The 20,012-nt window shown below is 36.7% G+C and overlaps 1 protein-coding gene across 2 annotated transcripts in view; it reads right to left on the bottom strand.

Annotated features, from left to right (window-relative positions):
* The window catches only part of JAK2 (Janus kinase 2), an 89,600-nt gene that overhangs the window by 13,335 nt on the left and 56,253 nt on the right, over window positions 1-20,012 (bottom strand). For both annotated transcript variants that reach the window (XM_083354522.1, XM_083354523.1), the window contains exons 9-18: window positions 17,643-17,754; window positions 16,204-16,390; window positions 13,394-13,521; window positions 12,486-12,620; window positions 10,968-11,055; window positions 8,087-8,214; window positions 4,787-4,925; window positions 2,614-2,765; window positions 1,302-1,452; window positions 974-1,110 (exon numbers count right to left, since the gene is read on the bottom strand). In XM_083354522.1, the coding sequence (XP_083210648.1) occupies window positions 974-1,110; window positions 1,302-1,452; window positions 2,614-2,765; window positions 4,787-4,925; window positions 8,087-8,214; window positions 10,968-11,055; window positions 12,486-12,620; window positions 13,394-13,521; window positions 16,204-16,390; window positions 17,643-17,754 (1,357 nt within the window). The remainder of the gene's footprint in view (window positions 1-973; window positions 1,111-1,301; window positions 1,453-2,613; window positions 2,766-4,786; window positions 4,926-8,086; window positions 8,215-10,967; window positions 11,056-12,485; window positions 12,621-13,393; window positions 13,522-16,203; window positions 16,391-17,642; window positions 17,755-20,012) is intronic.

Below are 20,012 nucleotides of genomic sequence, written 5' to 3' on the forward strand. Positions count from 1 at the left end.
CACATGCATGCACATACGTAAATTGAAAACAAGAATAGCAGGCACCTGCAAAATAAAAGCAATCCATGTGGGCTGGACAGGAACACCCAAAGGACTGAATATGGTCTGGAGGCTATAAAATGACCAGCTCTGCCTTAGGCAGTGATCTACAAATCTTTTTTAAAAAAAATTCTATTCATGAAAGGTAAAAAGTAAAGGTTTCCCCCACTCCAGTCATGTCTGACTCTAGTGGGTAGTGCTATCTCTGTTTCTTAGCTGAGGGAACCAGCATTGTTTGAAGACATTTCTGTGGCCATGTGGCCAATATGACTATAGGCCAGTGATGGCGAACCTTTTAGAGACCGAGTGCCCAAACTGTAACCCAAAACCCACTTATGTATCATTGGGTGCCGGGTGGGCGTGGCCCTTTGGGGTGTGTGTGGCCAATTGGGTGGGCATGGCCCATTGGGAGGGTGTGGCTGCAGTGATAGCTGCAGACTGGGTGGGACTAAAAAGTTCAATCAATCAATTCCAACTTTGCGAGAACTTTTTTTTTCCCATGAGAAGTTGAAATTGACTAATTGAACCTTTTTTTGGTACGTGGCAGCGGAGGCCTAAAGCGAAAAGGTTTTATAAAACCCAGCTGAAGGCCTAGGACTGGGGCATGCATGCCCACAGAGAGGGCTCTGCGTGCCACCTGTGGCAACCGTGTCATAGGTTTGCCACCACGGCTATAGGCCGAGGAGCATGGATCACTGTTACTTTCCCACCAAAGTCTTGACAACCTGGGTCTTGAACCCGGGCTGTCAGCTTTCCAGCTGCCAAGTTCAGTGTCTTTAACCACTGAGCCACTGCGCCCCTATATTCATAAAAATACACATGCAATATGAATTATACTGATTTATAGACACCTAACATGGCCTTCCAATTTATATAGTGCATAATTCTGACAAAAAAAGTTATATCCTTGCAGTAAGATATACCAGCTTCTTACCTTGCCAAGTTGCTGCAAGAATTTGAGGTGTCTCTCTTCAAAGTAAGTTGGGTCCCGTCCTTCAAAAGCTTCAGAAAATCCAAGAGCACCAATTCTCATATTTGGTAACATATCATTTTCTGTTAATAATTCATAGTCTTGAAAAAGAAAAAAATCCCCAGTTATTTCAGTAGGTAATACAGATTTTATATATGGTATATTACCTTACTGTAATACTTACAACAAATACTTATGTAAACTTGGTGTTCCTATATTCAGGTTCCAGGGAGTAGCTGAAATTCCAAGGGAATCCAAGAGAATGGAGAACTCTTTCCTCCATTTTACCTACCTGGCGTAAATAAACTGTTCAGATCCCGTATAACTGCTCTGAAAGAAGGCCGGAAATCTGCTTCATATTCCATACAATTGTTTATCAGATTTGCCAGTTCTGTCCAATTGGGAGCAGGAAGCTGATGCCTGTCTTCATAAAATTGTAATTTCTAGACATTGAGACATTATAAGGATTATTAATGTAATTTTAGACTAATTTTAATATGCTTTCTATAGCAAGAGAGACAATTGGTCACATTTCTTAGCATGCAACAAGCACATGACAAAAGTTTTAACCTGGATCTTACACTCAAAATTCAATTGAATTTTGCTAATTCCACACCAATTATGTCTATTTAAACATCTATCAACAAGGTTGTAAAACAAAAGCATTTCCTCCCAATGTTCTGTCACACATTTCCCCCAAATCCTTTTTCTCAAATAAGCCAATAATTGCAAATAAATAAAAACTCACAAATCTGCATAGTGGGCGAATCATCATAAATTAGCAAATTAAAAGATGCTTCACAGAGCATTTATTGGCAGAGTTGGGATGTTTTCCCTGAATCAGTGATATCATAAATGAACTGCTTAAGCCTTTTGAAGCTCCAGACAAGCCCTAGGAGCACCCCTTTTCCTGAACAGAAAGTCACCTTAATAAGTCACACTGCATGTTCTTAATATGGTTTTCAGCCTTAAGCGACAGCAAAAAGCTAAGACAACTTAATTAGTACTTGAATGGAGAGCCACAGGGAAATCCATGGACTGAAGGCTGGGTTGAAATTTAAGAAAAGGCCAGGTGGAAAGCAAACCCTTCCATACCGTTACCCAGAAAACAATAAAGCTGCAAGGTACAGAGTTTAACCCAAGGGGGCTTACTTAAAACAAAGCGCAATGTCCTTAATACCTCTCCTACTTAATGCAATTGAACCCCATTCCACAAAATGAGGAAGCATTTGGTAAGTTCAACAAAAATAAAGTGACAAAAAGGAACGTGAGGGAACCAACCTTTTCAGCAAAATCCTCAGGCTGGGCTATAGCTTATGTCTGATGGACCAGAAAGGCAAGCATGGAAATCATACCTGCCAGTAGGTCAAAAACTATTTTCTAGACATTAATGAAAGAGGGAGAGCCAGGAAGAAACTGCACTCAAATGCGAGAACAAGTGTGGTGTGCGTTAGCATCTAGCAAGTTTCCCTGTAGAGCAGGGGTAGGCAACCTCGGCTCTTTTATGACTCATGGACTTCAACTCCCAGAATTCCATGAGTCATAAAAGAGCCGAGGTTGCCTACCCTTGCTGTAGAGGGACGGAGATGCTCAACATGACTTACCCTTTGAGAATCCAGTGCATTGAGAGGTTTGTCTCCTCCACTGCAGATTTCCCACAGAGTCGTCCCAAAACTCCACTTGTCTGCTGCCTGACTCAACTGCTTAGGGTTTTCAATGCATTCTGGGGCCACCCATGGAATCCTCTCCAGAAGAACTGACAATGAAAAAAAAGGAGAGTGAACTTTTACAGGGAAGGGATTATAAATTTTAGACTAAAGATAGCCGGAACATTTTAACTGCTTTACAATTTTATAAGCTCTTAAAGAGAAGTTAATAAAAGTTAGTAATGAGTTCTAAGTCCCGCCTTGGACATGTAGCTGTCTGGGTGAGCTTGGGCCAGTCACTTTTTCTCAGCCCCAGGAAGGAGACAATGGCAAACCACGTCTGAAAAGCCTTGCCAACTTTGGGTAAGAATGACATGATTGTTGCATGAATGTTAAGTTTATGCACTGATTTCTTTGCTACAAAATACACTTGCTTGTATGTATTAGACACTACTAGCTACAAAGCCAGAGTAGCTATGTAATTCTGCTGGATTTGTACCAAGAAATTATGAGCATTCTGACTCTGCAGAAAGTAACTGCAATATACTGCAAATCAGAATCAGCTGAAAGGGATCTTGGAGATCTTCTAGTCCAACTCCCTGCTCACGCAGGAGACCCCATACCATTTTAGACACATGATTGTTCAGTCTCTTCTTAAAAACGTCCAGTGATGAAGCACCTACGACTTCTGATGGCAAGCAGTTCCACTGGTTAATTGTCTTCACTGTTAGGAAGTTTCTCCTTAGTTCCAGGTTGCTTCTCTCTGATTAATTTCCATCCATTGTTTCTTGTCCTGCCTACAGGTACTTTACTTTGGTAAATAAGTTGATTCCCTCCTTTTTGTGACAAATATTGGAATATTGCTATCATGTCACCCCTAATCCTTCTTTTCTCTAGATTAGCCAAACCCAAATCCTGCAACTGTTCTTCATGTGTTTTAGTCTTCAGGCCTTTAATCATCTTAGCTGCTCTTCTTTGCACTTTTTCCAAAGTCTCAACATCTTTTTTGTAATGTGGTGACCAAAACTGGATGCAGTATTCCAGGTGTGGTCTTACTAAGGCTTTATAAAGCGGTAGTAATTCTTCACATGATTTTGATTCTATGTCTAGGTTTATACAACCAAGGATTGTATTAGCATTTTGGCTGCTGCCACACACTGCTGGCTCATATTTATCTTCATGTACTAGTATTTCAAGTTCACCCTGCTTGTTCTCTAAAGTTTGAGCATTTGTGTGTAGGCATTTAAGTCTTTTATGGATCTTGGGTATGTTTCTTATATCTCCTACTTTGTATCTGGATTTTCCATCCTTTCCATCACTCTCTACTTCACTGTGATTTTCCTTTTCTTCTTCTTCTTTCTCTTTACTAACTCTTTATATGGTCATCTAGTGGTTTTTGCTTGGAACCGGGTTCTAAAGGTCTTGAAAATTGCCCCCCTCCCCCCACAATTTTAAAGTCCTTCTAATAAGATGAGTCAGTCGTTTCCCGAATTCTTTGAGGTTACATTTATGATATTTTTATCCTTTTTTAGCACCATTGCAGTATGCAATATCATCTCATAAGAAAGATATTTTTACAAATGCATTCTATTTTAGATAGTATAATATATTATCATATGATGATAAAAAATGTTGGCTGGTGACCCCCAGGGGGAGGGCCTTCTCTGTGGGAGCGCCAGCCCTGTGGAACCAACCCCCCTTGAGCTCCGGATGGCCCCGGATCTCCGGTCCTTTCGCCGCAGCCTTAAAACATTCCTTTTTCATCAGGCTGACCTGGACTGACAACAGGGATTTTTAAAATGTTTTTTTAATTTTTAATTTATTAATTTTAATTTATTTTATTGGGGCTGTTAATTTAATTCTTTTAAACTTTTGTATTGCTATATTTTATTGTTGTTAGCTGCCCTGAGTCCTTCGGGAGATAGGGAGGCATATAAGTCCCATGAATGAATGAATGAATGAATGAATGAATAAATAAATAAATGTATGTCCCACCATTGTGGAAAGATCATCCTGGAAATACAAAGGAAAACAGGAATCCCCTGAAATAAAATAATCAATGAAATTGGAGAAAGAAAGCCATGCATTGACACTTTCATCACGTGATCAAATAGGGGAGTCAGAGACTTACTGTCTTTTGGCAAAACTGTAATGCTGATACCAGGATCGCTAAGTTTGATAAAAGGAAGGTTCCCAGACTTCCTATCTTCCTCTCTGATAAGCAATATATTTTTTGCACATACATTCCCATGTACCAGGTTTTTATCCTCCTAAAAAAGATAAATGTGAAGATTTGATTATTCTACTAAATATAACGTAGTGGTGTGCATTTAACTAACTGTTCAAAGTCAAGCTGACTGTGTTTACTTCAAAATACTATTTAAAAATATTAAGCAGAAAGAGATTATAAAACTGTAATACAGTGTACTGTAATTCTAATTCAGAGATATGCCACTGTTTTAGACTTGCTGGTCACCTATGGCACTACACAGTATTTGGAATCTTGAGATAGGTGTGATTAAAAACGGAAGTTAAAACTATTTCTAACTTCTTCAATTTATCTGTCTTCTTTTAATATATATTAATGGCCCAACAATTGCAAAACTCCTATTCTGAGAATGTCAAAACTTTGGATTCAATCCAGACAGCTCCCAACCACTAAAGCAGGGCTCTCTAAACCTTTAAGACTTGTACAATTCCCAGAATTCCTTAGCTGGCCATATTTGGGGATCTCTAGTCTATACTTTAAGAACACAGTGATTTTAGAACAGCCTTTCTCCACTGACTATAATATTAGTACAGAAATCAGAGAAGACGACATTCTGTAAGTGGTTCCTGAACCTTGCCAAAATGGGATCTGCATCATTTTTTTGTATATATTTTATTGTTATTTTTTAGCATAACATAAATCATTCAGTAATTTGTAAACAGTATATTGTCTAGGTAACATTTATAAGACAATCTTTAACAACTGATTTCTATAATCTATATTCCATATGTTAATTTCAGTTGATTTCCCCTTTCCCCAAAGTATCTTTCTTTGCAAAACATTAGATTAAGACAATTCTCATTATTTTGATTAACAACAAGTATATAGTTTTCCCAATAATCCTATTTGTCATTTTAGTTGCCTTATCGTAAATCCTGTTACCGTGCTTATTTCAGCTTATTTCTCCCCCCAAATTCTAAATATTCTTACTAGTGACAATTTTTTCAACAATTAACTACATTTACAATGGTGGATTTAATTCTATTTTTTCCATATAAGTCCTCTCATACTTTTATATTTCTTAATCAATAAGTAAAAAAGTAGAAAGAGAAAAGAAGAGAGGAGAGACAAAAAAGAGGGGGGGGGAAGGAAAAAAAAGACAAAAGCACTGATACAAAAAATAACATACAACTTAAAATATGTATCCCTCCTAATTTAATATATATTTATTCCCTCAATCTTATTCTTTTTGACCATAGCTGAGAATGTATTTATTTAAACTTTAAGCATTCCATTCAGTAGATCTAATCATCTAATCCTTTAACTCTCATTCAAAACACATTTTTATGCTTTTCTTATCTTCACATTTAAATAACTAAAATGTTTGCTTTATTTAAATCATTTCAACTTTTTTTTACAGAAAGGAAAAGGAAAAAAAATTGTATTAATTAAAAAAAATCATCCCTCTAAGAGTAATGTATTTCAAAGTTTTTCCATTTCTTTAGCCATATTCAAACAAACGTTTCTTATTGTATTTGTTAACAAAAAGAAGAAAAAAATCTCTCTAAGAGTAATATATTCCAAAGTTTGTCCATTTTTAGCCATATTCAAACAAATGTTTCTTTTTTAAGTATTCTCTCTGATAAGTCCCATCATCTATTTTCTCGATTTCCATTTTAATCTTTTTTCTCTGGCCATTGCCTCTCTTAATCAGTATGTATTGCTGCATCATTCGTTTCCCTGTAAAGTATTTTTTCTCATTCTTTTCCTTATCTTCAAAGTTGCTTGGACGTGTTGAAATATTTCCCATTTGAATTAAATCATGATTTTTTATTTTATATGGTTCCATCTTTAAGTCTCTATCCTCAGAATTATGTTCAGTCAACTCTACTGTATTTTCCTGGGAAATTTCTTGGAGTGAAATTAAGTTGGAGATAAGTTGATTCATACTCTCTGTATGTTCTGTATTTCTTTGTAGTTTAAAATCATTGTCCTTTGAAATTGTTGCCACTTATCATATGTTTTCTTTTGTAAAGTATTCATTGCTTCAGATTTGTTACTCTCACTTTGTTTACACAGCTGCATTTTCTAAGAGGGTCAGAGAAAAAAAAGAATCCTCACCCACCAGTAGGTGTCAGCATTTGCTCATTTTTCAGGTTTTTCTAGTCTTTTTTTTCCTCTAAAGGGTAAGTTTCACCGCTTCCGGTAACCAAAAGGAGGGAGTAAAATCCCCCTCCTTTTTTTCCCTGGAGATCTCTTATTTTTGGGACTTTCTTCTTCAGGAAAATAGGTAGGATAGAGAAAATCAATATTCTTACCCAGATTCAAGCATGCTGTTTAAAATCTGTTTAGTTTAAAGCTTATGACTTCCGTTGTTTTCAGCTATGACTAGACAATGGAGTTAGCCAGCCTTTTCTCCTGTTGGTTTCTGGGAGGCTTCTTCTGGACCGTTCGGGGAGACCGCCGTCTCTCCTAAGTCCCTGGGATTTCCTTCCTTCATTCCACCCCTTCAGGGTGGGTTCTGGCCCCTTAGGGTCCCCAACAAAAAGAAATTTCAGCCGAAGAGTTTGGCATTCCGAATCTTCAGACTGCTTGCCGGAAAACAGGAACCAGAAGTCCGGAACTGCATCATTTAATTTAGCAGAGAGCATGGAAGGTATTTAGGAGACAACTGGTTGCACTCTGTGTTGCACTGCCTGATTAATATGCACTACATCTAAAAAAGCTGTGATTTATTTTGAATTCTCAATTGGCCCCTTCTTGCTATAGGCTACAAGAAAGATTTCAATTCAGGCTTTATATAGTGCATTTATGCAGTGTGCTAATGTGAAAATCCTTCACCTGGACATGATAGAAACATTCAGTGGTGTATAAAGGTTAGAAAACAGGGGAACAGAAAACACGACCCTAAAGATCATAGCTTGGTGAAGTTGACCCAATATACAATTTACCCTAAAACAAACTAATACATAGTTTTCAAAAGATAAATTACCACCATTCTCCAATCACTGGTAGGCCTGCATAACTCCAATATCTCATCATAGAAAAAGCAGTTTCCTGCATGTTAGCAACAAATTATGAAAAAATACACATTTAATTATAAATAACTAAATAATATCTCAACTATGAAAAGTTTATGAAAATGGCTAATTATAACCTAAAGCCAGAACTACCCTGAATGAAATAATTTTTACCAATACCAAAAAATTAAAACAAACTTACCAGAAAATGCATTGCCATTGCTAGTTGTTTTGCAACTTCTAATTTCCACAATATATTTATAGAAGTTTTATTTTTCTTCAAGTAAGTATCCAATGATCCAAATTTTACATACTCCTGGACCAGAATATCTGACAAGAAATATATAATAATTTTTAATACAATGGAATTCAAACAGTAACTTTTAATTACCACACTGGTTAATTTTCTTATGTACAACGGTATACACTGTAAAGTACGTAACTAAATCTCTTACTCCTTAGACCAGGGGTGTCAAATTGCTGGCCCGTGGACTGGATGCATCATAAAGAAACTGCACCCACCCCACTGCCAGCAATGGCAAAAATGTTGCGATACGTTGCGACACATCACATGATTTTGCGAGTTTGACACCCCTGCCATAGAATAATTAATGCTAAATAGTTCTTGGAAATAGAGCAGAGATTATAAAACTGCTTTCATATTCTTACCATATTCATATTCTTACTAGACAAAATAACTACACACAGGAGCATTATTAAATACATGTATAGATAGTCCTCAACTTACAACCACAACTGAGACTAGAATTTCCACTGCTAAGCAAGGTGGTTCTTAAGTGAGTTATGCCTGATTTTACAACCTTTTTGCACCATTGTTAAACGAATCACTGCAGTAGTTAAATAAACAGGCAGTTGTTAAGTGAACAGGCCTATCAATTTACTTTGCTTGTTGAAGGCTGGCTGGGAAGATCACAAATGGCGATCATATGACCCCAGGATGCTGCAACCATCATAAATGCTTGTCGGTTGCCAAGCACCTAAATTTTAATCACATGAACGTGGGGATGCTGCAACAGTTGTAAATGTGAGGACTAGTCATAAGTCACTTTTTTCAATGCCATTGTAACTTTGAACAATTGCTAAATGAATGGTTGCAAGTTGAGAACTACCTGTACTTAATATGACTATGCTATGGAATACATAAAGCACAGTATTTCATTAATTTCTCAAAGTCTATCATGTCTCTGAAAAGTTGGAGACAGTATTAATAACAACACAAGCTGATGTCAAATGTGTGCAAGATTAAATTCAGGTAAGCACTAATTACTTTTTCATCAGTTTAGATAATAAACAAATCTTTTCTAGTACTTTGCCAGCTAAACCACCTGAATTACAGCAAAATGACCTCATCTCTATCTATTTACTAGACATTACTGGAAGATGTGATTTTCCTTTTGCTGACTCACAGAGCTAAGCAGAATTTTTTTCCCCACAATACCAAATACAAAGAGGCAGATGCAAAAAGTGTTTGATCAAGCATTCTAGATAAGCAAAGGTGAACTACAACTTCAGACCAATTTAGCCACAAGCTTCTACTTGCTTTATCACATCTTAAAATGATAAATGAATGTATTCACTGAGACGATCCTGCCAGAATTTCCCAGATTTTGATTTGGCATAATTTCACTAAATTGGTATTAGCTCAAGGTTCTCCAACATACAGGCAGCACAAGACTCTTTATTCCATACTCAACAGGAACTACCACAACAGGTGTTTGAGTTCTGCCATCCTGAATTGTAATTTCCTCTTAATGTTCACTGTGGGTCAATTTTTGGTGCTTCTTTCTACCCTTCCTACGATTTAATGAACTCTTTACCCAATACCCTCTTGCCTTGAAGGCAGGTGATTCTTCAGAGAACTGACATTCTACCCTTGAAAGTTCTGGCTGGTGGGACACACAGTTTTATTATCTTCTGATAAGTCTCAGGAGCAGTCCATCTCAAGATTTCAGTCTAAGGAACAAAAGAATCAAAATATCCAGATCTGCTCTGATTTTCATACGGGCATAAAAGTAGCCATGAAATATTGCAATTCAAAGTTGTTTTGATGGATAAGATGATGATTAAGAGATTTTAATAATGGGCCATCATGTGGATATGACGCAAAGTTATTTTCTTAGATTGTTCCATTTTTTTAATGAAGAAAAAAATGAATGTCCATCTGAAGCAAAAAGACATTAAAAAGCGCTTTAATCAAAAATAAGTTTCACCACACATATACACACTTTCAAAACACATAATAGTCATTATATTAGAATTCATTGTTTTCTGGTATAATTAGTGCTTTTTTTGTATTAAAAAAAAAAAAAGCGCCGGAACTCCATTCTGGGTGTTCTATGACAAAAAAAGCCCTAGGTATAATGAGGACCACTAATTTAAAAAGTTTTAAAAGGAGATTGGGCAACTAAAGGGAGAAGCTATCAAAGACTACTGATCACAGATTGTGTTCTTTGAAACCCAGCTGCTACCGGTATAGAGGTGGTCGGTTACCAACTTGTGATCGTCTTGAAAGATTCAGGTTGGCTCTGTCACTAAAGTAAGTGAACTGTTGATCTGACCCAGCAGGATTCTTACGTACTAATACAGGGGTGTGAAACTTGCAACATCACGTGACATGTCACGACATATCACGACTTTTTTTCCATTGCCGGCAATGGGGTGGGCGCAGTTTCACCATGATGCATCCGGCCTGCAGGCCAGCAGTTTGACACTCCTGCACTAATAGAAAAGAACATTTGCAGCTCAGCTTGGTTGTTTTCCTGCAGATGTTTCATTACCAAATTAGCTAGCACTGAGATGCTAGCACTGAGATGTTACCTACTTTGGTAATGAAATATCTGTAAGAAAGCAATCAAGCTCAGAGAGCTCCAAAGACTTCACAGGATTTTTCTGTTTTCAAGAAAAAGCATAACTGTTTTACACAAATGTGGTTAGAGTAAAACCTTCAGTACTTCATGTTTTTACCCTTATTCGTTATTCAACTACTGTATCTCTACTATAGTAAGACTTCTGGAAAAAAAAAACTCTAATCAGAGTACAAACCATTAACTGGATTTACTCACTTTCTTCTCCACAGACACAAACTCCATAATTTAATACTAAATGTTTGTAAGAAAGCTGACTCATCATGCTTGCTGCTTCAAAGAAAGACTGCAAGAAAAAGATAACAATCAAAAAGTAAGTCAAAGTAAGAACAGAACTGGTTGGAATTAATCCAGTTATACTGTCACACCCCTTCATTCCGTCTTCTGCTACTTCTGCTTGTTGCACAATTAATTCTGCAGGACTGGTCTCGTGTGTGTTTTTTTAAGAATTCATTTGCCACCGTGAATAAGTATTTTAATAGTAGATGTAATGGACTGTGTCAATGGGCTTGGGTAATGAAGGGATGAGATGTTACCCAGGAAACAACCATACAAGAGAGGTAGAAACCTCCAGTGGCTTAATAGTCAGAGAAAGAAAGTAGCCACCCTAATGGTTCAAGTGGCAGTGGGAAGCTTGTCCTTTCAGACTTGCAAAATTCTGTTAATTAAAATAGAATTAGTTCATACTGTTGTATTTTCTCTCTGGTTTCACCTGGGAGGACTGGCAACAGTGTTGATTTACTGACAAGAGGTAAATCTGTGATGAGCATCTGAATGCTCTTCATATTGGGTTGTAATAGATGACAATATTTGATATGTAGAAATAAAATTCAACAAAACAAAGATGGGAACAATTCACAAATGAGTCACTAGGAAATTACCTTTGAAATCCAAGGTACAGAATTTTTTTTTATAGTCAGAGACAAAACTTCATAGAGAACTTTTATCAGTTGTATCATATTATCAAATTCATTCAGAAGGCATGGGAAAAGCTGATACAGTTTGTTTACCTAACTGCTGATGGTGTAGAATCATCTTAATTCCTAATTATTATAGACATTTAATCAGTACCTCTTAAAATTTTTTCATGGAATAATCAACTTCATAATATCAGAATTTACCAGAACTCCTAGCCAGCAATAAACAACAAACCAGTCTGCACTACCATGAGAAAGACTGGAAGATAAGTCGACGATTTTATTCTTCTGAAATCATGAGATTAATTTATTAAAGTACATACATTAAAGTATATTCATTTAGAGTAGATGCAATATTTTAGTACAATCTCTAAGCCAATCTCAATTCTGCATTGAAAAGCTGAAATTCCGCAACTTCATTATCTTAGGAAAATGGAAGTGTATATTTTGTATAAATTGTTTTGCTAAACCATTCGTGGGAGAATAAAAAAGAAGAAAAGCTGCCTGCCACTCAGATAAACTTTAGTCTCTTGGATAGTCAAAATCCTACTGTATATCTAAAATGTGAGTAACTTTGCATACTTTTCAACAAAGGAAAATCCATCAGGTTTATTTAACTAAGAAATGGCTATCAACAGATAAATTTGACTTGCATTTTGGTTGTTCCTTTCAGTTGTGATGCTTTTTAATGTTTTTATTGTTTCATTCTGTATTATTTCAAATCATTATCATATCTAGTAATTAAAAAGTAGTGTCTTTTAATTAATATTAATAGGATTTTTTAAATTAATAAACAAACCTCGGAGTAGTGTCTGTGTGTTTTATCCAGAACTTTCAGCAAGACTTCAGTCTGATACAATTTACCATAGTCTCCAACTTCTTTCCTTACTCCTTTGAAAATTTTAGTGAAGGTGCCTTGCCCAAGGCTTTCATTCTACCCAAAAAACAGAAACAAACCACCCAAAATTTGAGATTAAAGGAAAAGGTTAATTAAACGACATGAAAAACAATAAAACATGTAAAAAGTAAAAAAAAACCCAAACAGATATAAGGTTTCTTTGGAGCAGGGGTCCCCAACCCCCAGGCCGCGGCCCACTACTAGGCCCTGAGCTGTTTAGAACCAGACCGCAGAAGTGATGAGTGCGCGCGCACACACACACACATCCCTACTTGCGCAAGCAGTGGGTGAGCACATCTGCAGTCCATTTGCATGAGTGGGGGTGCATGTGCCTGACACTTGCACAAATGGAGCTGTGCATGCGAGCTCGCCCACTGCTTGTGCAAAACCATCCCCTCCCCCCACTCCAGTCCACAAAGTTGGAAAGGTTGAGGAACTCTGCTTTGGAGCACAGAGATGTTTTTAGACACCAAGTTAAACAGCCTCATATTTTAATACTAAAGAACTATAACCTGAGGATGGAAAGGCTGTAACAATAACAGCTTAAGAGCTCATCTTTATCTTAATAAAAGCACAAATCTATCTTAAAAAGGAAATAACACTTCCTATCTCAATGAATGTACTTATATAGTAAATGAAAAACAATTTTCAATGAATAATGAAGAGAAATCTTACATCTTAAATTTATATGCTTTTATCATTATAAATATCCAGCTTTTGGTAAATGCACACAGCCTAATCATATTTAAATTAATTGAACTTAATTTCAAGGTGTTGATAAAACAAGGGTACTAGTGTATTAATCTTACAAAGATAAGATCTTCATTCCGAATTTTGTGAAAAACCATCTGATTGACATTATTATGTCTCTGCAAGGTAGGCGATGTTGGCATGTCAGAATCTCCATTGCTCCTGAAGACAAGAAGGTTGGACTTATCTGCAAGAAGTAAAAAAGAGTGCACTCAGCCATGAAGCTTCCTATGTAAATTCTGATTAATAAAACTAGGTAATTGTGGGGTCCTTGCTGCAACTCTCAACCTAATTTCCCCTCCCTGCTGTGTGATCAAAAATGGGGAAAGAAGAAGCCATGGAATAAAAATACAATTAAGTATCTTGTTACGCTTTATCTAACCATAATATTAAGGAACATTTCTGAGCAAAATAGGAATGGTGTAGCATTAAAGGAAAATTGCATGAACATCTAAGATATATCCATCCTGTATCACATGTTGCACCCTCAAGTTTCAAATAACTTGAGTTTGTGATCATGTAGGATATTTCATTGGATTGGCCAGGACACTGCTATCATACTTCTTTAACTCAAATAATACAGGTAGTCCTCAATATATGACCACAATGGAGTCCAGAATTTATGCTGCTAAGTGAGAAATTTCTTAAGTGAGTTTTGCCCAATTTCATGACTTTTCTTGCTACATTTGTTAAGTGAATCACTGTAGTTGTTAAATTAGTAACACGGTCGTTAAGTGAATCTGGCTTCCTCATCGACTTTGCTTGTCAGTAGGTCACAAAAGATGATATCATGACCCCAGGACACTGCAATGGTCATAAATATGTCAAGCATCTCAATGTAAATCACATGACCATGGGGATGCTCCAAAGGTCATAAGTGTGAAAAATGGTCATAAGTCACTTTTTTCATTGCTGTTTTAACTTTGAATGGTTACTAAAAGAATTGCTGTAAGTTGAGAACTACATGTACTGCATCTCCACTTCCAACTACAAAATACAACATAGCATTTGCTTGCATTTTCTCTGACAGAAAAGACATCTGCCACTCCTGTCATAGCCACAGTACAAATGATAAGGCACACAGAAGAGCAGCTTAAATTAGTAAGCCCTTCTACTAAAATTACTTTACTAGCTCTTTATTTTTTCTCAATTTTCTGCCTGTGTCCACAATTCTTGTGTAGCACAGAAACCATACAGAATCCTGGTAGAGGATTCAAGGAAAACCTGTCTCCTTTCTCAAAAGAGCCACAAAGGGAACACGAATTCTAATGCCAGCTGCTCTATCTGTGCTAGCTGGGACTGGTTCCAGAGTCAAACTACAGTACACACATCAACATTTTCAAACTGTCCAGAGCACAGCAGCTCCAAAGCTAAGTTTGTAAAACAGTGTACAGAATGACAGAATGAGCCATTTGTTAAATTCAAACAGATTTTAGAATCCTCTAGTGAAGGATGGAACGATTTAAACATTTCCTACATTTTTAGGGTTAGCAACTTACATTTTTCTTTCATTACTTTCCTCTTTATCCTAATCCCAATGTATCACAAAAACACAAATATGTGTACACAAATATCACTTGTGCCATGCATTCTGGACAATGAGTGGAGCATATAAGTTTTACTGCAAGAATGTGGAACTTAATCTGGACTGAGAATGAAATCATTCCTAAATCTCAGAAGATCCAATTATATCCGTCAGCGGGGGAGGTGGCAGCAAAATGGAGCTTCAGTATTTTGAACAGCATCCTGGCTGTTGTCTAAACTCAAGAATTGTTTACAGAAAAAGAAAAACTTTGACTCTTGGCTAATCTTTTAGGGGGGAATTTACAGAAAGGATTCAAGGTGGCTAAATATATTGAACTGCAATTTTGACATGTTGACAACTGATCCCTGAATGAAAGAACTGTTATAAAATACTGATTTTACTGATGCCTTGACAATTGGAAATACAGTAGATTATAAAAACTACATATAAAAATAAGAACTATATAAAATTGGGCTGTTTGTAGTTTGAGTTTTGGCTGGTTTGACAAGGCTAATTATAAAGACTATGGCACTGATGAAGGATTATTTGAAAGGAGGAGATAACATGGATATGGCATACTTATCAAAAATTGACAGAAAACCACATTTAATACTTACTCCTGAAGGACCTAGCCTAGAATATCAAAGACCTCGAGAAGCATCTTTTCAAGACAAGACAAAATACTTTCCAGGAGGAAATGTATGTAATGCTATGACAGATATAAATGACAATAGCTTTAAACCATGAGGAGATCAAACACAACTTTGATGACATAAATGAGTACATTTCTAATCTAAAGACACAATCAAAAAACACTCAGAAAATGATGGTAAAGAATGAACAAGCAAATCAGATAACTGAACATAAATTAGATGAAAATGACTTAATCAGCCAAGCTACAAATGAAGAGAATTATATTTTAATACAATTAAAACCTACAAGACTTGGACGTAACAACAAAAATGGAAAAGATACTTTATTCATTAGAACGTGAAACTAAACCTGAGGATAAGAAAGCATCCTTCTGCACGGCAAAATATTCACTGCAGTGAAGGAGAAAGACAGCAACTGCTCCTTGCTCCTCCTTTCCTCTTATCTATCCTAATTTTATCTCATCTCATCTATCTAATCTTATCTATTAATCCTAATGTCTGTCTGCCTAATCTGAAGAAAGTGCCTATGAATGTCTGTATACCTATGCCTATACGAGAACCATGTTGTTAAAACTGCTCTTTTATTGTTTAATGTAGGCCTTTGAATTTTTCTCAAATGACAGTTATTTCTCTAGTTCAGTTAGGCCACACAATAATATCACTCTCAACAAATAAAATTCAAATTGCTTACCTTTTGGCTTTGGAGGGCAGCATCTGGTAAACTGGAAAATCATTTTATCCGATCGGACAGTTTCTGTACGGTAACAATTCAACAAATCCACAAGGTTGGTAAAACTTTTTCTAGTTCCAGTGAGATTATATTCTCCATTTTCATTTTTTGTTATCATACAATGTTTATAATCAATTATGCTGTCTTGCTGCAAAATGTAAGGACAATTTAAGGACAATGCTTTAATTCAACAAACCTTTGTTTGTAATTGTGTAAATTTAATCAAATGTCATGCATAATTCTAATTTGGCAATCATGACTAGGAATATGTCCTGTAGCCATTCTTGGTGGGGAAGTGAAGTAAAAAAATAACCGGGAGAACAGAAAAGAACAGTTTTTATGACAAAGGAATGGCTGGGTAGGACATGGTTCATTCTAGTTCATTACTGGTTTCTTGTAGCTTTCTCACTTTCGCTCATCACATAAACTCCATTACAAACAATGAAATAAGTTGATGGAGGAACAAAATTATGTTTTAATTTTACTCTGAATATACCGCTGTTATGACATTAATACTTAAAGATGCAAAGTGTAAAATCTGGTCGATATTATCTGCTCTATAAATGCCATCTATTGTAGCCTAATTTTGTTTTAATCTACAATAAAGCTTTCTGGAACAAAGGACTGACACAGCTCAACACTTCAGCTTTGTTTAATGCAAAGGAACTGAACTGTACTACTAAGAGTTCCTTTAGCATATAAAAATAAACTTGCATAGCAAACATTTTGATTTTTTTTTATAAAGCAAGCTCTGAACATGAATCATCCTAATTGCTTTGTACTCTGCTTAGAAATATCACAATAGCAATAAGACACAAAAATTGGCAACTTATGAGGCTAAATATATGAGAACATCAAGCATGTTCTTCAAAATTTATCATAACTTCTAAATTGCAGATACTTATGAATAATATACTTTTTTAACACATGAAGAAACCTATCACTTCTTGCTAATTTATTCTTGAGTAACAAATATTGTGCTGTGTCTTCTGAAGAACTGATAATCTTTGTAAACCATTTCAGAAGTTCCTCTGAGAAGTTCCTGAGGCTTTCTGTATCTCTTTCTAAACTACTGTTCTATTGGCAAATTCACACAAATGGATATAGGTCACAACCAAACTCTGAAAATTTAAATATTATTTGGCACTTGAATTAACAGAGAGAGTAAATGGGAAAATTAAAAAAATATTGATCCAATTTGTGGCCAATTTTCATAAATACATATGCTATTCTCAAAACGGAGACGCTGATCATGTTATTCTGAAAACAAAAGGTGATTTTTTTCCCTTAAGAGTCAAGAAAAGCAATAGATAAAAATATATATATCCAAAATAAAAGGAACTGAAATCTCCTCTTAATTGTAGTCAAAGCACTTGGAAATCTGGATCATTAATACTAACCTGCACGGCAAAGGTAAGAAAGTATTTATTAAACTCTTTTGGACTGCAACGAAGAACATAATAGCCAGTTTGATTGCCAGCTTTTTTCAGTTTACTAATTGCAAAGTCCATGCTATTTAAAAAAATAAGAGGAAAAACAAAGTATTAAAAAGAGCTGACATTTCTGAATTACAGAATATATTGGGATATAGCAGATTTTTCACAAAAAGAATCTGTCAGTGAAATGGCAATTCCTCTTCTTCTCTCTTGATCTAAGACTACTCTTTCCACAATATTTTCAGTAAATAAAAAACTGTTAAAACCAGTTCCCATTTCCTTGACCTGTTCTCTCACCAGCAGAATACTACCAAATAAAATTTACAACTAGTCCTCAAGTTACAATAGCAATTGCGACCTGGATATCCAGCACTAAGCAACATGGTTATAAAGTGTAATGTCACATTAACTCATTGCTTAACAACAGCAATCCAGCTGCACTCCTCTGGCCCTGCTGGATCCATGTGAACCTCAAAAACATTTCAAGAATGTTACAAATGATTTAGATAAAGGGCAGGTGCAGCCTTGGGAAAATGGTTTAGCATAGCCAGCTGCTGCCATACAAAAGGCCAGACCAGGCGTGTTTCAGCAGCAGCTGCAGGAAAAAGAAGGTGGTGAAGGTTAGCTGTGGACAGCACAATTGGCAAGGCCAGCGAATGCAGCCTGACAAGGGTGGCAGGGCCAGCATGGGCAGGGTGGCAAGGCCAACAGGCTGTCCCAAAGGGCAGAGATGGGAGGCAGTTGAAGGGAATTAAGCATCCCTGCGGTTTTAAGTGCGGTCAGGCTGCCAAGTGTTCAAATTCTGATTATGTTATTGTGGGGGTGCTTCAATTGCAATTGCTTTGGGGACCACGTCATAACCTTGAACCGTTGCTGAACGAATGGTTGTACTTTGAGGACTATCTTTAATTGAATAGGACAAAATTGTTGTGATTCCTCGCCAGCCAGTGGACCCGGCAGCTGAGTCTGAGGAATAAGAGGAGGAGGAGGGGCCTGGAGTAACATCAGAGTCAGAGGAAGGCTCTGAGGAGCTCCAAGACTTACAGTCTGACAAGGAGCCTGGCCCCTCTATTCTGCTCAGGCTGAGACACAGCTGTGCTAGGAGTCTGAGTAGGACAGTGATGAATCACAGCTGGGAGATATCCAGGATGCCCGAAAACACTGGCAAGAAAAGAGACTAGGACAGAGGAATGCAATGGGGCGACTCCAAAGGCAAAGGAGAAGGCATTAGGAAGCCACACCTTGGCTGAATAATAAAAGGGAAGTTATGGGAGGTGCTGGTTGCCAAAGGCAACCGTTCGTGTTAAGGATTGAGTTTCTGTGGACTGTGTTTGTTTGCCTTGGACATTGACTCAGGTCTGTGAGAATAAAAGGGGTTGTTTTTTCCTGCAGTTCCAGCCTGCTTGTTGGAAGAGGGGTGATCATAACAAGGACTTGTGAGCATAACAAGGACTCATGTAGGCTAGGACAGAACAAAAATGGGATGGACACAACAGAGATTAAAATAATTTAAATATATTTTAAAATAAAATGGGACATCAGAAGAGGTTTGAAGAAATTTGGCAGACTATAAAGGACACAATTCAGAGAATTATTTGTGCTCCAGTTAAGCCAAAAAAGAAATTATGTCATTCTAGATAATGTGATTTCCTAAAAATGGACACCAATATCTGATTTTCTGAGTGACATTGTTACAGTGAACTTTTTACTATGCAACTTTCACTTGATTTTATAATTCATCACTACCTTAACTGAAACATGTTAATATATTGAATTGCTCAGAACCGGGACATATTATATGGAATCACATACATCCCAGTGGTGGGATTCAGCCGGTTCGCACCACTTCAGCAAAACTGGTAGTTAATTTTTTGTTGCCCAGGCCCAGAATGGACTTCTGGAAGTGGCATCCATACAGAGAACCGGTTGTTCACCTATTTGAATCCCCCCCACTGATTTCTACTCAGAAATATTTTTTCCTCATCTTTATGAAAGGAAGGGGAAGAAGAAGTCTGTACCAAGAGTAATTTCTTTTTGTTAGCAATTTTCCATATTTTCAAACAATCATTCAAATAACTGGTGTGTGCGCATAGATAAAAACTTAATGATGTATTAAATTGCTTTTTAACTTCCTCTATTGCTAGCAGTAACAACAAAAACAAGAACAAAGCTATTTCAACCTGCTTCCTCAGGCAGAAAGAAGCTTCTTCCTTAATATGGTCCATGTTGCATCTATAGCCCTGGAGGCAAGTTGTGTGTACAAATGAGCAGGGCTAATGTGACAATGATTCCTGTGTTCCCAAATGCCTAACCTAGCATCTGATGTGCCTCTAG

Source organism: Vipera ursinii (genome assembly GCF_947247035.1).
Source record: "Vipera ursinii genome assembly, chromosome: 2".
Classification (NCBI taxonomy): domain Eukaryota; kingdom Metazoa; phylum Chordata; class Lepidosauria; order Squamata; family Viperidae; genus Vipera; species Vipera ursinii.